The 17,686-nt window shown below is 46.4% G+C and overlaps 1 protein-coding gene across 2 annotated transcripts; it reads left to right on the plus strand.

The window, feature by feature from the left end:
- The first annotated feature begins 4,243 nt into the window (after positions 1-4,243).
- FAM78B (family with sequence similarity 78 member B) lies at positions 4,244-17,185 on the plus strand. Of its 2 annotated transcripts, none has more exons than XM_081193340.1 (2): positions 4,244-4,512; positions 7,362-17,185. In XM_081193340.1, exons 1-2 carry the CDS (start codon positions 4,250-4,252, stop codon positions 7,882-7,884), a joined length of 786 nt encoding a protein of 261 aa, XP_081049466.1. In that variant the 5' UTR covers positions 4,244-4,249; the 3' UTR covers positions 7,885-17,185. The 2 variants fall into 2 exon arrangements, with proteins under 2 accessions (XP_081049466.1, XP_081049467.1); XM_081193341.1 differs by lacking the exon at positions 4,244-4,512 and adding an exon at positions 5,435-5,590.
- Positions 17,186-17,686: the final 501 nt, after the last annotated feature.

A 17,686-nucleotide genomic window follows, 5' to 3' on the forward strand; every position in this document is an offset into this window, starting at 1 on the left:
TAACTGATGCTAAAGAAAGAGGTGGATTTGCCCTGCCAGACTTAAAACTTTATTATGAATCAGCCGCTTTTTGCTGGCTGAGAGAATGGATGCTTCTTGAAAATACGGATGTTTTGGATTTGGAAGGATTCAATAACGTATTTGGTTGGCATGCATATTTGTGGTATGATAAGGTCAAAGCACACAAAGCATTTAAAAACCATATTGTAAGAAAAGCACTGTTTAATGTCTGGATAAGATATAAGGATTTGTTAGAAAATAAAACCCCAAGATGGCTGTCACCTATGGAGGCAAAGGCCCAGAAAAAACTCAATATGGAGGCCAAATGGCCGAAGTATTGGGAAATTTTGGAACAAGAGGGTGACAGATTAAAATTACAGAGCTTTGAAAAATTAAAAAACAGAGTGAGAGATTGGCTTCATTATTATCAAATAATGGAGGCATACAATCAGGATAAAAAACTAGGTTTTCAGGTGGAAAAATCAAAGCTGGAAACAGAATTGTTAGATTCTAAAGTTAAGAATTTGTCAAGAATGCACAACTTGCTGTTGAAATGGAATACTCAGGATGAAATGGTGAAATGTGCTATGATTAAATGGGCACAGGATGTTGGACATAATATTATGATGGCTGACTGGGAACAGTTATGGACCACTGGCATGAAGTTTACGCCATGTAATGCCTTAAAAGAGAATTTAATGAAAATGATTTACAGGTGGTACATAACACCAGTCAAGCTTGCAAAAATTTATCATTTGCCCGATAATAAATGTTGGAAATGTAATGAAATTGAAGGTACATTCTTTCACCTTTGGTGGACATGCCCAAAGATTAAGGCATTCTGGGAGATGATCTATAATGAAATGAAAAAGGTATTTAAATATACCTTTTTAAAGAAACCAGAGGCCTTTCTCCTGGGCATGGTGGGCCAATTGGTGCCAAAGAAGGATAGAGTTTTTTTCATGTATGCCACAACAGCAGCAAGAATACTTATTGCTAAGCACTGGAAGACGCAAGACCTACCTACCAGGGAAGAATGGCAGATGAAGCTGATGGACTACATGGAATTGGCGGAAATGACTGGCAGAATCTGAGACCAGGGAGAAGAGTCGGTGGAAGAAGACTGGAAAAAATTTAAAGTTTATTTACAGAAATATTCTAAAATTAATGAATGTTAGAAGGATGCTGGAAAGAAGTTATATGACTTTAGTAGAAATACTATAAAGAATTAAGTATGAATAGATTGATATTGGGTAAAGATGTAAATTTAAGTCTAAAATTGCGTTAAGTTAAGTTATGAAACTAAATTTGTGAAAGAGGGAAAGGACTTGCTGGAACAATTAATTGAACTAGAATACAAAAAAGGAGGTGTGAGGAAGTCGAGGAAATAAGCAAATGAAAGATAAGGATATGAAAATATGGGGTTCCTTTGTATGTTTGTTCTCTTTTGGGTTGTTTTTTTTAATGCTTTTGTTTTCTTTTTTTATCTCTTTTGTATGGTTGATGTTTTGTATTACTGTATTTATTTTTGTTTTTGAGGCTTTGTAATTGTTTATTGTTTATATTTTTCTTTTGTCTTTTCCCCCCTTCTTTTTGCAATGTCTAAACTTTAATAAATAACTTATTAAAAAAAAAGCAATCAGGGTAGCCACTTGCACTCTGGACCCTTGTCCCTCTTGGCTGATAAGAACTAGCAGGAAGGGGACAGCTGGCCATGCCAGGGAGGTGGTTAATGGCTCTTTGCAAGAGGGGCTGGTCCCTGCCTGCTTGAAGGAGGCCGTGGTAACACCAATCCTCCAGAAACCCCCCTGCATTCCAAAAATCCTAAGTAATTACCGGCCAGCTGCCAATCTCCTCATCTTGGGCGAGGTTTATGTATGGGTATTTGTGGACTGGATCCGAGGCCTCTTGTAGGAAATTGATTTTCTAGATCCATTTCAATCAGGGTTTAGGCCCAACTTGGGCAAAGAAACTGCTTTGGTTCCTTGGTATGGTGACCTCTGTTGAGAAAGAGACAGGAGAAACGTGTTTTTGCTAATTCTCCTTGATCTCTCAGCAGCATTTGATACCAATGACCAGAGGTTTTCAAGCTTTTTGAGTCCACAGCTCCCTTGATCAGAGGTCGGCAACCTTAATTGGAGGATGAGCCGGTTGACGCGCCATCTGTTGGAGGGTGGGCCGGAGTGTGTGCGCACGCACGCTCTTCCGGGTAGGAGGAGCGCCCATGCATGTGCGCGCACACTATTTCCGGCGCTCCTCCGACCTTGAAGTGCGCCGGAAATAGCATGTGCACATGCGCACAAGTGCTTCTCTGTACCGCATGCTTGCGCACACGCTATTTCCAGCACACATCTGGGTCGGAGGAGCGCCCATGTGCATGCGCACAGGCACCATCAACCCAGAAGTCAGTCCCCGCACTGCGGCTGTAAGAGAGGGCAGCGGGGGGGCGGCATGGGTCACCATGGGCCAGTTAGACAAGCCTTGTGGACCGCTACCGACCCATGGCCCTTAGGTTGCCGACCTCTGCCCTTGACCCATGGGGCTCAGGAGCTGTTATGTCCCCCCTTGCCTGCAGAGCTGGCAGCCTCTCACCCTTTTTCAAAAACCCTCCCTTGGGGAGTATTCCCTCAGCCTCCTCTCCTCGGGAGTCCTCTGGGCAGCAGCTGCCACCACCCCTGGTCTCTGAGCTGCCCCCCTGCCCAAAAGAGAGGTGGCTCCTAACACTGCCCCACGGGGGCCTGGGACTTGCTGTCCATTCCCAACAGCAAGGACTGGCAGACTGGCTGGCTGGGCTCCCTCACCCCCTTGCTGGCGTACTCCAAGGCTGCCTCAGTTCCTGGCAACCAGCACCCCCGGCCAGCCCCAGAGGCACCATTCACCTACAGAGCTTATAGCCAGGGCTGCTGCCACAAACAGCTGTGCCAGCCTTTGGGGGGCAGAGACGCAAGAGAGCCTCAGAGGAGGGAGGGAAGGAAAGAGGGACAGAAGCCAGGGTTGCCCACTGTACCCCTGACCACCATTCAAGGCACCCCAGGGTGCCACGGCACACTGGTTGAAAACCACTACCATTGACCATGGTATCCTTCTGGAGTGGCAGAATGGGTGGTGCCACTTTGTGATGGTTCTGTCCTACTTGGATGGTCTCTTCCAGACAGGGAGGCTTGAAGAGTGCTCTTTGGCCTTGTGGAGTCTTCAGTGTGGAGATCCTTGGGATTTGATTCTATTCCCCATGCTATTTAACATATGCATGAAACTGCTGAGTGGGGTTATCTGGAGTTTTGTCACCAATATACTAATGACACACAGCCCCGCTTCTCCTATACATCTGCAGGTAAGGCAATGGAAGTGCTGGACCGCTGTCTTGCCTTCAGCTTGTGCAGAATTTGGTGACCAGATTGTTCACCAGGACAAGATGGTTTGAGCATATTACACCGAACATGGCCTGACCGGATTAGCCGCCTGTTAGTTTCCAGGCCCAATTTGAAGTGCTCAGGACCGCAATACTTCCAGGACCGCCTCTGTCCATCTGAATCAGCCCAGACCCTGCCAGCAGCATCCTTGGAAGCCCTTCTTGGTGTGCCTCCTCCAGGAGGTCTGGAGAGCCGCAACACAAGGATGGGCTGCCCATTGGTGGGATGCTGCTCTCCCCAGGGAGGCTCACCTGGCACCTTCCTTACTGTCTTTGGCACCAGGTGAAAACGCTCCCCTTTTCTGAAGCCTTGGCTCATGAAACAATTTATGGCCTTTTAAACGGTGTCTTTTGGCGCGGTGGAGCGGGGTGTGTTTTGTTTGTCATGTGTGTGTTGTTCCTTTTATACTGTAAACTGCCCTGTGATCTTCCCATGAAGGGCGGTATAGAAATTTAATAAACAATGGCGAACACACCCATCCAACAGCCCCCGGTGCAAGGCTACAGGTGTTTCCCTTCGGCTTCCGCCCGCGCCTCTTGGGGAGTCCCCAGCCGCCGCCCGCCCCGCCAGCATCCTTCCCCGCGGCGGCCCTGCGCGCTTGGGCGCCGCTGCTCTGACCCGCTTCTCCTTCCCTTCACGTGACTCCTTCCCTCACACGTGTCCCCGGCGCGCCCTGCTCGGCGTCGGAGAGGAAGCCGCCGGCGAGTGGCGGGCCCGGCGAGCAGGTGGAGGCGCCGGGCGGGCGGGGGGCTGCGATGCTCGGGGGGCAGCGGCGGGCGGGGGGCGGCGGCGGGGCCCCCGGGGGGCGGGCGGGCTAGCGGGGGCGGCGGGTCCGGGCCATGGGCTGCCTGCAGAGCGTGGCGTGCAAGGCGCGCGTGCGGCGGGAGCACATCGTGGTGTCGGACGTGTCGGCGTGCATCGAGCCGGGCGCCACGGCCCTGGAGGAGACCTCGCCCATAGTGCTGCGCTACCGGACGCCCTACTTCCGCGCCGCCGCGCGCGTCCTCATGCCGCCCATCCCGCGGCGCCACACCTGGGTGGTGGGCTGGATCCAGGCCTGCAACCACATGGAGTTCTACAACACCTACAGCGACCTGGGCATGTGAGTGGCGCCGGGAAGAGGGGGGGCTCACCGGGTCGCCATAGGAACCCTGCGCCCTCCCACAAAGATGGCTGCCCCCCCCCCCGCTCATGGACCCCAAAGGGAAAGGCCGCCGCGGCGGAAGACAGCTGGGCCGGCCGAGGCTGCCCCGGGAGCAAGAGCACCCCCTCGGCCTGGGGGCGGGGTGGGACGGCGCCCTTGGGAGCAGCACCGTCCTTAGCTGCTCTCTTGGGCAAAGGCTGCTCCTCCTTGCCTAGAGTTTTCTGGGGCCAAGCAGCCCAAATCGCAGCAAACCCAGGGAGGAAATTGCAGCTCTCAAGTAAAAGTGAAAATGGGAGAGGTTGGTGAGTTGCGGGTCTTCTGTCCTCTCCTGTAGCTTGGCCCTCAGCTACTTCTCTGTGGGTGTCTCTTCCCCTCCCCTTTCGATGCTCCAACACCTACAGCAACATGGTCCTTTGTGAGCAGTGCTAATTGAGCCCACCTGGGCAGGTGAGTGCACCTGTCCTCATGTCACCAGGCACCCTTCTCCTTGGACAGTGCACTGCTGTGCCAACCACTGCAAAGCTACATGTCCCCCTTTAAGTGTAGCATCAGGAAAGTGAATGTTCTGTCCTGGCAGTGAATGACCTCCTGGTGCTAGAAGACTCAACAGCACTTTGGAGCTCCTTTTCATGTGGTTGTCTTGGGCCTCATGATGATTTGGAATAACTTGATACTCTTGAGCTCTTATCCTTCCTAATCAGCAATCATAATGATATTTGATTTTTACATTGTACTGTACTTTTATTTCAGAAATCCTTACAGCGGTTCTGTAAGAGAAGTCAATGGATTGTCCCCATATGAGGAGCTGAGGGATAGTAGCAACATATGTATGACAGATTCTACAAAAGAAACCCTTTGCCAGCTTGTTAATTGTCACCCTCTCCTGCCCCCCCCCTTTCTGATAGTAAAGACTGTGGCAGCCCTGGCAAGGTTCTTTGGGGAAGCAGTTGCATTGTGGGAGTTCCCCAGTGACACTGCCACCAGATAAAAGGCATTGTGCTTGACATTTGTGGGGAACGTGGCCTCCATGCAAAAGGTAGAGTTGATCCTTAAATCGAATGAAGGCTATTTGTGATTTAAAGGTCAAGACTAGTATTTTGAAGTCTTCCCTGACATAGATTGCTGCTGATAGGCCCAAGGCTCCTTCCCAGTCATAAATTGCTCACCACATTTTGAAAGTTTCTGAACAGTTGTTCAAAGGCAGTTCAGCATAGAACATACAATCATGGGAAAAAGAAAGTACACCCTCTTTGAATTCTGTGGTTTTGCACTTAAGGGCATAATCATTGTTCTTTAGAAGGTCTTAAAATTGTAGAACCACCTTTAGCAGCAATAACTTGAACTAATTGTTTTCTGTAGGACTTAATCTGTCTCTCACATCATTGTGGAGGAATTTTGGCCCACTCTTCTGACTCGGCCATTGCAACCCCTTGATTCTGTTCTTTTTCAGCCATTCTGTTGTTGATTTGCTGGTGTACTTGGGATCATTGTCCTGTTGCATGACCCAATTTCATCCAAGCTTCAGCTGTTGGGCAGATGGCCTCACATTTGACTCTATAATACTTTAGTATATAGTTCATGGCGAACTCAATGACTGCAAGGTCCTGTGGCTGCAAAACAAGCCCAAATCATCATCCCTCCACCACCGTGCTTGACAGTTGGCATGAGTTGTTTGTGCTGATATGCTGTGTTTGGTTTTCACCAAACATGGTGCTGTGCACTACGGCCAAACATCTCCACTTTGGTCTCATCTGTCCAAAGAACATTGTTCCAGAACAATGTTTGCTTTTCAGTTTGCAGTAAGATCCTACCACAGTAGATATATTAATATTGGAGGTGCTGAAAGACTCTTTGTTATTTAAGTGAACAACGGAATGGGGTAGAAATTGAGGTATGCACATGTGTGAGAGTGAGAACCTGCATCTTAGAAGCTCTTGCGGGTGCTCCCTGTTGGGTTCTCATAGATCTACTGCATAGCCTTCTATGTTCCCCTAGTGTGAAGGTCAGATTTTAGAGCAGAAAACATCTGTGGCCCACCAGATGTTTCTGGAGCACAACTCCTATCATTGCTGGCAATTGACCTAATGAGAGTTGGATGGTGACAGCATTGGGATGGCCACAGGTTCCTTATCCCTATTTTAGAGAGTGACGTAGTATCTCAAAGAGCAGCACTACACTTTACCAGAAGAGTGATTAGCAGCAGTTCAATTAGAAGGGGACAGGTTAACGATGCTCTTGGTGTAGCACTAAAGTAATTGCTATCCCTGTTCTCTTTCTCTTGGGTTCCCTTTGTTCTCATACTGTGAAATGGGGTAGATAGATAAAAGTGGATCCAAACCTAAATCCATCCCTCCTACTGGAATCCCAAAGGTTGATGTATTAGCGTGCTTGAAAGTGTTGGGCAGAGTCAGCTTCCTGCTGCTTCAGTGGCATCATTGCAAAAGTTGCCAGTGAAGGGATGCTGTCTATGTGAGAAGGTTGTGTCACAATCAATACATACTAGCCAAAGCTATTTGCTTAGAAGGCTGTCTGCTGCTGAAGTGTTGTACATCATTTTACTTCAACTCTTTTGCCATTCAGAGTGGTAGTTTTTAATCTTTCCAGGCCTGGGAAATACATTTAAATCCAGCCTGAAGCATAGGACTCACTTTTAGTATTTTTTCTATACCTTTTATTGTATTTTTAGTTTTTCATTCCCCTTGCCCTCCTATTTCCCCCCTCTTCCCTCTTGCTCTTAAACATTCTTAGCAACTGTTAATATAGCTCTTAACCCATGTTTTTATTTTGTTTTTGCTTTGCCCCTCTAGGTCAAGCTGGGAACTTCCAGACTTGAGAGAAGGGCGTGTAAAAGCCATCAGTGACTCTGATGGAGTGAGCTACCCCTGGTATGGGAACACCACAGAAACAGTGACCTTGATTGGCCCCACCAATAAGGTCTCCAGGTTCTCCGTCAGTATGAATGACAATTTCTACCCCAGCGTAACGTGGGCTGTTCCTGTGAGTGACAGCAACGTGCCACTACTAACCAGGATCAAACGGGACCAAAGCTTTACGACGTGGCTAGTAGCCATGAATATGACCACCAAGGAAAAAATTATTTTGCAGACTATAAAGTGGAGGATGCGAGTGGACATTGAAGTTGATCCCATGCAACTCTTGGGCAAGCGAGCCCGGCTAGTGGGGAGGACTCAGCAGGAGCAGCCCAAAATTTTGAGCAGAATGGAACCCATCCCACCAAATGCACTAGTGAAACCCAATGCCAATGATGCCCAGGTCCTTATGTGGAGACCCAAAAGAGGACCGCCTTTGGTAGTGATACCACCCAAATAAAAAATACACTTGATGGTATCAATGAGGGCTTTTGCCACCACTGGCATGGATAACTGAGCCAAAGAAGACCTCTGTGTTCACCTGCCTTTTGCGATACAAATGCAAAGAGGGCTTCTTCAAGACAGCGTGAGATCGCAATGGCCAGTGCTAGGCCACAGTAGAGTAGCTGGACGTATGGACTTCGGAAGATTTAGGTTGTTTCACACTTTGAGTGTGTTCTCATGTGGAAAGAGGCTGAAACACAGAGATCCAGAGTTTGATTTCCAGTGCCTGTGGCCAATGCTGCTTCCCAGCCAACCAGATGTAGTCCTGGAGGCTGTTCTTGCCAGACATTCAGTGCAATGCCTGCTCTTTGGGTTAAGACAGGAAGGGATGGCATATTCCCACAACATGATACCTATGCATTTTTGATTGATAATCAATATTATCACCTGCTCATTAGAAGGAAGAAAATGTTTACAAAGGGGGGGACAAGAATGCCGTCTGTTAAGCTTCTTCACATTTGTAGAAAGTGCAGCTTTATCCCGAGGGAACTCTCCATGGTGCTGAACTAAAACACATTTTGAACTACCAATCATCTCACCCGCTCTCCCTCTTTCTGGGGCTCATGGATTCGGCCTCATCGGATTCAGACCTTTTGCATGTTTCTCAGTGTGTTTCAAGTAGTTGTAAGTGTAGGAGTTCTGCCATAGTTTTCTATGCTGTGGGTGAAATGCAAGGCAAATCAACTGGCTACACTTAAAAACAAAACAAAATGAAAAACCACACACCATCCCCAGTTCTGCTTTTTATCCAAGCACAGTTAATCTGTATTTCAGAAGATTGTCTGTGCACAGTATGTTTCTCCAGCACAGTGGGAAAGGGTTATATCTGGCACCCAGAAAAGCCCAGGCACAATATTGCTCAGTGTTTGGGGGGCGGGGGCGGGTTGGATTCTAACAATCTTGGTATGTTGTTTCTGCCATAGGAAGATTGAGATTGCCATTGAACAAGGAAAATGGGTAATGCTGGAAACACTACTTCTTTCCATATCCTCCCAATCAGTGACAGTTTTGCTCATGGTGGAGAAAAGACTGGGAGAAAGAACACCACCTGGAGCAAAAGCGTTATCTTGTTAATGGACAGTCAGAGCTGGACAGAAACTCACATGGTTAGATGCCACTGACTGACTGACTGACCTACTTATTTATTTATTTATTTATTTATTTATTTATTTATTTCCCACTTTCCTCCAAGGAACGGAGGATGGCATACATGGCTCCCTCATTTTGTCTTCACAACAGCTCTGTGAAGTAGCTTAGGCTGAGAGAGTATGACTTGTCCAAGATCATGAAATTACCTTCATGGCTGAGTGGGGTTGCCAAGTCCTTGTCCAACACTATTTGGAAATGCATGACATAGAGGGAAGGTTTTCTGAAAATTATTCCTTTCCCATATTTAATGTAGTTAAGGAAAGTATTATTAGATCATCCCATATTTGAGGAGGAATTTTTGATTTTATGTAGGATAAATGAAGATTGGAAGGTAATGGGAACTTCTCTTGAGCATTTGTCAGAACCACAGATTGGTAGCATCTTTGCTTATGATGGCGATGGTGTCCTAGCAGGAAAGGGAAGAGAACCTATGGAGTTTAGCTCCTGTGAAATCTCCAGAGATGTGCAGTCAGCTTACTTCTCTTTCTGCTCTGTTGCTGACTCTCAGCCAACACCCGTTCAGGAAAACTGGGAGGAGGAACACAGTGCCTCAGTGACTATAGCTCCAAGCTTTGGTTTTTGGTTCTCCAACTGTGGAAATGGAGCATTAAAAGGCTTTTGAGCAAAATTAGTGTAGAAAAGTTTGTAGAAGATCAAAACTACTGACATTAACTCCCAGAATAATGTGAACATACTACTTCAGATAGAAAATGTAGATGAGAGATGAACAGAAGTTGAAGATTTATGTTGTGAATTACTGTATAACAAACAACTGGTTGCAGAATCCATAATAGCACAGCACATGGGGCCTTTTTGTGGATTCCCACCATAATTCTGCAAGTAGTCAGCTACTGGCCTTAAGAATTTAAATTCTCAAGTGAACAGAGATTGGCACTCCTAAAGAGTGATACATTTTCCACTGAGTTCTTCATCTAGTCCCATCTCTTTTAGAGCTATGATTTCATTAGTCTCCAGGTTCCTCACTCAGCTCTTCAGCTGAAGTGCCCAGGGAGGTCTGATCAGAGCAGAATAGAGGGGTATTTGTCGTGATCTGGGCACTATATTTCTGTTGATGTAGCTTAGCTTTTTTAGCTGCCACTTCATCCTGCTGAATCATGTTTAGCTACTAAAACCCCTAGATCCTTTCTACATGTACTGCTGCCAAGCCAGGTATCACCTATCCTTTATTTGGGCACCTTAGTTAGCCTACCATAATGCAGAACTTCATATTCGTTTTTGTTGAAATTCATTTTGCTTGTTTGGTTTTGCTTGTTTTGGCCCAGATCCTGCCAAGATCACCTTGATTCCTGCATCTAAGTATTAGCAAGAACTCTCAGTTTAGTGTCATTTGGAAATGTGATGAGCAAACATTGGACAGCACTGGGTTTAGGGAAACCCTGAGGGTTTCTAGGTTGATGACCCATTGAAGAGCACTCTTTGGGAACAGTACCTAGCTTTCCATCAAAATATGAGAGAGCTTGTTAAAAATCGTTAAGATACTTTGTGCACATCTGCACCCCTGATCTAGCAAGCCATTAGCTGCAGCCCAAAAGGAGGAGATGAAATTAGCTTGACATGAACTCTTGCTGGCTCTTTGTAACCATTGTGCTTTTTAAAAGACAGACCAACTGTTAATAATCTGTTTAGAATTTTTCTAAGCATTGATGCCAAGTGAACTTGCCATCAATCACCCTTTGTGTCGCTATCTTCAGAAGGGGGGAATTTGCCCGCCATCAGTCACCTAGCATGCCACCTGTTCTCCAATAAGTCTCAAAAATTACAGGGACTCTGATACAGTTATACCTCGGGATGAATATGCTTCAGGTTAAGAATTTTCAGGTTGTGCTGCCACATGCGCGGATGCTCAAAATGACATCACGCCCATGCACAGAAGCAGCAAAACACGACCTGTGCAGTTGTGTGTTACGTTCACTTCAGGATGCAAATGGGGCTCCGGAACGGATCCCGTTCGCATCCAGAGGTACCACTGCATTATCTCTGCAATGCAGCTCATGTGACCCTGGAACCATTTAGGGCAGCTAGGTGTTGCTGTTTGCATCTTGAGTAATAATTCCCTTAATTATTTCATCTATCTTTTTATTTTGGGCAGAATTTCACTTTTGGGAGAAGACAGAGGTGACGTGGGAGTTGAGCAGTCCCATCTTCTCCCTGCCTCCCACTAACATTTCCATTCAACTGATCTATGGTTTTCTTGTTCTTCCACTTGCTCCAGACTGGCTCCTTGTTGTTGTTTTTAACCTTTCTCACAAGCCTAAGTTCATCCTGAGCTTTATCTCCCTGACACTTGCCCTACAACTTTGGCTATCATGTGTCCTCATCCGTGATAGTCTGCCCATGTTTTCATCTCTGATAAATAACATTGGGGGAATGTAACCAAAGTCTTCCTGCCCAGCCTGTGTGGATTCTCAAGACCTGTGCCTTTGCTTGGCCCTGGCTGGGAGCAACTGCTATTTCCATTACCTCAGCAAACCAGTGACTGTTTGAGGAGCCTAATGCTCTGAAAGACTAGGACAAACTCTTCCTGGAAATGTTCTGCACAAAGGATTATAATGGCCTCCCAAAAAGCTGAATGGAGAGTTTTATTATTTTCTGCTGTTTCTGAAAATTAAAATAGAACAGCTTATTGAAAGGTAGTGCAGTTTTAAATATATATTTTCTTATAAAATATCTCATTTAAAATTAATTATCCTAATTCTGGGGAAAAGAAAATAAACAACATTGCAGAAAAGGAAAGGAACAGTGAATGGAATACCCCGCCCCAATCACACCCTAAATGTTGGTACTTGAATATCTAACTTAAAGTAAGGGCAGCCATGATCAGGGGACTGGAGCAACTCTGCCATGAGGAAGGCTTACAACATTTGGGACTATTTACATGAAAGAAAGACATAAGGAAGGACATGATAGAGGGGTCAAAAATTATGTATGGTGTAGAGAAAGTGATGAGAAGTTGTTCTGTTTTGAACCATGGCCTCAGCAGTACAGAGGTTCCACAAAGGCTTCTGAGGTAGAAGAGGGCAACAGCATATCTTCAGGCAGGAGACATCCTGGCCCAACTAGGTCCTCTTGCAGAAATTCCTCTCCCACTTCAGCTCTGTGGCCTCATCCCCTGAAGGAGGGATCTGACCCCAGGGGGATGGCAAGTCTTTCTTCCTCTCTCACAACACTCCAATCCAAGACCCATCCAATTAAGCAGAAGAATGGGAGACTGGCACTTTTTCACCCAGCACAGAGTAAATTGCCGTGTTCGGTGGGCTTCGCACAGACATTGGACTGAAGACCAGTTGCTGGGCAGCATCAGTGGGAGGGGCTGTTGCCCTCATGTCTGCTCCTTGGCTTCCCATAGACCTGTGGCTGGGGGAACAACCTGCAGGGCTAGATTGGCCTTTGGTCTGATCCCTCAGATGAGCCTTTTTGGTGTATTGAAGAAACTCATTAGGAGAGAGGTGGGCATGCGCCCCAGTTCCCTTTTCTGGCTATCATGTGCTTAATGCTTGTTCTTTTACATGGTCCTGTCCTCCTGGTCAGAATGCTGCTTCTCAGCAGTTGTTTCTTTTTGAAGATGGACAACAATATTGTTTGTCCCTGGCAGCGTTAAAAGGCCTGTGTGAGAAACCAAAAACTGTCCCCACTGAAGATTTGCAGACAGTCAGTCCCCAGGCCAGAAATGCAAGCTAGCAAACATGCATTGGTGCAGTAGAATAGAGATCTGATTGACAACTAATACTGATGTCCTGTTACTTGGCTTTGGGATATAAAAGATGGAACCCACATCTGTGCAGTATAGTAAGTGGTGTTGTGTACATTAGACATGGCTATTCCAACAATCCCACTTGCCATGATAAGTGTTGTGCTACCTTTGGGCAGGAGGAATGGCCCGCCTCCAGGGTTTGAACCTGCAGGTGTAGGCAGAGATCTGCCTGCTAGTTGCTTGGCAGTCCCCACCACCTCCAAAGCTGTGAGGAAGGTTGGAGGTTGTTTGCCAGCTACATGGCAAATATACCCTGGAGAGCCGTGTCGGGGTGGAATTTGGTCTTTCAGATTTTAGTGGCACCTTGAGCAAGGGTTGACACCAACTTGCCCAGAGGGGGGAGGGCGGGTTGGGGCCTTCAAGTTTGGCTTAGCCAGCAAAACTGATAATTGGTATCTGTTTTCCTTGCAACTTGACTTTACTTCAAGCTACTTCACTGTTTGAGATACTGTAACTAAAAAGTGTTTGTGTGTGTATTTTAAGTGTGTTGCTCAAGTGAAGATCAATCAGGGGTGGTGATTTAAGAGGTCCCTCTTAGGCACATTGCAGGACCTCCCTGCTTCTTGGGTGAGCGAGAGCATGGAACTCAATAGATACAACTTAAGGTGCAGGGAATGTTCAGGGAGAATGAGCCCAAGATGTTCAAAGCAGGGACTAATATTGTAAGCACTTTAGTCTTTGTTTGAGTGTGATGCCCAGCTGTGAAGGAATGCAGGTGTGTAGCCCACTAGCTAATTTCAGGCCCAAGTCAAAACTGGCCCCCACTCCAGGCTGCTTTTTGTCAAGAACAAAAACATTTTTTTGAAACATTTGGCACAACTGGTTCAGATACTGGATTAGTGGGTCATCAGAAGGGTCTCTGGCAGTGCCTGGGTCAGCTGTTCTGACATACAATAGGTAGAAGATCCCAGGAAATGGGTATATTTAGAATGGGATGGAGTCCTAGGAAAGCAAGAAAAATGCAGAGAAGGTACCAGGCCAGTTCTCAGATTACATTGGGGGCAAGAGAAGGCCTGACCCCTTACCCTTTCATTGGCCCCCTTAGCTCCTGTTTCTAAAGGCTTCAGAAAGCATGATTGGGCTAAAATTGGGGTGACTCAAGGTGGCTTGTGGGTTTCATTAAGCCCCCCCTACTTTTTCTCATATAAAAAAAGACTAGCATCTTTAGAGGGAATGGAAAGCCAAAAGACTATGGCCAACAGTCAAAGAGGTGAAAATGACTGATACTACATATTGATTGAAAACAGCCAACCAGATCTTTATGGGGCTGATATCTGCCAATGTAAATATGCAAGCCTTTCTGTTAAACAGCACCCCTTCCAAATTCTCACCTGTGCATAGGACAATGCTATTTCTAAAAACTAATGCTCCCCTCATTTCATAACTGTTGAGCATTCTCTTGTGATTAAATTATTTTGCATTAAGGATGTACAAAATGGGCACATTTTGCATTCTCAATAGTTCCTAGCCCTTAATAGGTTTTGGAAGCACTGCTGTTGTTGTTTTAAGAAAGTGTTTTTGGTGTCTGCAATGAGGCTGGAAGAGAGCAAGGAGCTTAGCACTATAAAGTTGTCAATTTTTTCCTTAATGTTGAGGTTGTATTGGTTAGGAATTTATATAGACATAAAAATATAAGCATTAACTTGGATATAATGGCCTCATTTGCATGTATTTTTAAACAATAGCTAAATAAATGACAGTTTAAAGGTGAACACTCAGTGTGCTGGTGCACACTATTAGAGTTGTGGCCCCTTCACTCCTCCCCAACTGCTGCAACCTCAGTGACGATTTATAGACCAGGCTTCCTCAACCTTGGCCCTTCAATTCCCATCATCCCTGACCACTGGTCCTGCTAGCTAGGATCATAGGAGTTGTAGGCCAAAAACATCTGGAAGGCCGAGATTGAGGAAGCCTGACTTTTAGACCAATGAATTCATGGCTTTTCAGTTATATGATTCAGCCGCTATCCACTATCCACCTTAGAAGACAAAAACTATGGCTGAGAATGAGCTTTCTTTCTACTCTGCTAAGTTTTGTGCACATTATCCAGCAACAGCCATTGGCACAATAAAACATCCTGCCTGCACTGCTCCAACTTTCTTCCTAGGGGCTGGCAGCCTTGGCAGTCTTTGCTTTCCCCAGTTCTTCGGGCTATCTTAGAACATTTTACTGGATCCCGCTTGCAACTTGCTATAAATTGGATTCAGTGGGTTAAGTTGCAGGGAACTGTGTGGCAAATGCACCTTGGGTCAGTTAAGTGGACTTTCTGGACCCTACCAACCTGTAATCGTTGCCTCTACCAAATGTATGCAATCTTACCAGTTGGCCATGTCTGTTTTGAAATGGTTCCCCCATCTTCTTGAAGCAGCCTCCCCCAATGTGCTCCTGCTGTTTTAGACCAAACTCCATCATCTCCAGCAACATGCTTATAGTCCAAACTGCAGGCTGAGAGCACCAGGGTGCAGAAGGCTGTTTCGAAAGGATCCAACATCTCTCAGGGATAAAAATAGAGCCTGTTTGTAGAATGGGGACTCACAAACTTTCTCCAGCTCTGAAACTGGACATTAACCTTCTTCAGTGCCCAGCTGCCTTTTGTGCAAATGCATGTCACACCTGTGCCTTTGCACAAGGAGCTCCAGCCTCCAGGGTGGATGCATAGGAGTCACATCCCCAAGACATCTGTTGCAGCAGGCTGGGCGGTCTGCCTTCACCACTAGAGCCAGTAAACCCTTATGGACTTTTCAGATCCATCTTCTGGGGCCTCAAGAGTAGAGCAGCCTCCCCCTTGGCTCTCACAGATCTCAGAGCTATGTGGCAGCGACTCTGCTAAAAACGCCTTGCCCTTTTTGCGAGAAAGCTGTTCCTGTGCTGGACCCTGGGCTTATCCCACACTTGTCCTCTGCTTAGCAAGCACAGGTCTGAGTAGTTTTGCCTCTGCCCTGCTGCATCCCCCAGGAAGCCTGCTCTTTTAGCACTACATCTGCAGAAAACCCAACGGCTGTTTGTTCCAATTCAGTGCTAACCCACAGGTTTTCCCAGGGGTGGGGGAGCGGCAGGGTAAATGGAAGTGTGGATGAGCCCAGAGAAAGCAGCGCTCCACAACTCCACTCTGCATAGCTCCATGCCAAATTCTGTGCTTATCTTAATGTTGTGCATCAGGGAAGCAAGCACACTTTGTGTTCTGGACTTGAACATGAACTGCTTTAAACTGAAGGGTACTTACTCAGCTTATTTATTTGATCTATTTATTTAAAGTTATTTTTTTCAATTAAGAGACACATGCACCCTCCTCAGGTGAGCTCCTGAGTATGAAAGGTCTACCAAAAACGGAGGGTGGGGGTGGTTGTACTGAAACAGAGAGCTATACATAGGGAGGGATGGTTTTCTCACATGTGCTATTTGTTGTCTTAAGCTTCAACCTTGTCGTTGTCCTTTTTCAACAGGATTGGTGGCTATGAATACAACTTCCATTAAATCAGTTGAGGGGGTTGGAGAAAGAGGGTTGAATCTATTCCTTTCAATGTGATTCTCCTTTCATACCTTTGTCTGCTCTTTTTGGATCGCCCTCACCAATAGCAGACTTTGGGCTCTCAAATTTCAGTGCTGTCCAGCATGTCACTAAAATTTGGCAGCCCCGCCTCTTGGGGCTCTGTTCTACAGTGTTGTGGTGGTGCCCCGTGCAGTGTGGTGTCCAGTGCAGCCAAACTGGTCATAATACTCTAAAACTGCCTCTGCCCTTGCACCCTCAGTTTTCTTCCTTCTCCCTTTGTGGTGTGTGTGTGTGTGTTTTACACCTGCAGTATTAGATGTTGCCAGTTTCCAGAGATATTTATAGGAGCAGGAGCATGTGGAAGTCACTTTGGAAAGAAAAATCAGGTATTCTGCCATTTTGAAAAGACTGGAAACAGGGAAGGAAGAGGCCAGCGGGCTTTGCAGAGTGCCTTAAAACACTGACTTTAATCTGAGACGGGAAGGGGATTGCTCTTTATCTCTGAGTTTTATAGAGGGTCAGGCAATGTTGCATTCCACTTTTCTGGGGTTTTAAACAAATTGTCAAATACATCATGTATTGCAAACAGAAGGCTGTTTCCTTTATTTAGGGGAGATGGGGCAGGTTTAAAGCTCTGGCTTCCAAACATCAGTAACATTTGGGAGAGGATTCCGTGGAAGTTCATCAACCAGGAAAATGACTAAACTAGAGGCTCCGATGATCTGTCTCACATCTGCAGAACCTTTGCTTTTCTCAGCCTGTGTGATGGTGTGGTTAAGAGCGGTAGCCTCATAATCTGGGGAACTGGGTTCGTGTCTCCGCTCCTCCACATGCAGCTGCTGGGTGACCTTGGGCCAGTCACACTTCTCTGAAGTCTCTCAGCCCCACTCGCCTCACAGAGTGTTTGTTGTGGGGAAGGAAGGGAAAGGAGAATGGTAGCCGCTTTGAGACTCCTTAAAGGGAGTGAAAGGCGGGATATCAAATCCAAACTCTTCTTCTTCTTCTTCTTCATTTCTTGGTTATGGTTCAAAGATGTTAACATGATGCCTAACCCAACACATGTGTGTGTTTTTCCTCGTAGATACCTTGAAAAACATTTTAAGCATTTGTAAGATGGAACTCTTCAGTAGGGCTTCTCTGGCAAATTTCAAATAATGAGGCGGTTGATGGAGAAATTATCCCCTTAAGTTCAGGAGACCAGGGAAGGCAGCACTGCCACTTGGGGCTGGGAGACCAACTCCAGAGGAGGAAGGGCCCCCTCAAAGTTCCAGGCTAATGTCCTGCTAAAAATGACCAACTCAGCCTGATAAACTTTAAACAACTGAATAGGCCTGTTGGCAAAAGTGT

Source organism: Podarcis bocagei, assembly GCF_964188305.1.
Source record: "Podarcis bocagei genome assembly, chromosome: 5".
Taxonomy (NCBI): Eukaryota; Metazoa; Chordata; class Lepidosauria; order Squamata; family Lacertidae; genus Podarcis; species Podarcis bocagei.

Excerpts from the sequence above, each read along its gene's own strand:
- FAM78B (XM_081193340.1), top strand. The coding sequence starts at position 4,250 with ATGGGCTGCCTGCAGAGCGTGGCGTGCAAGGCGCGCGTGCGGCGGGAG. Across the intron at positions 4,513-7,361 it reads ACCTACAGCGACCTGGGCAT|GTCAAGCTGGGAACTTCCAG; the intron begins GTGAGTGGCGCC and ends TTGCCCCTCTAG.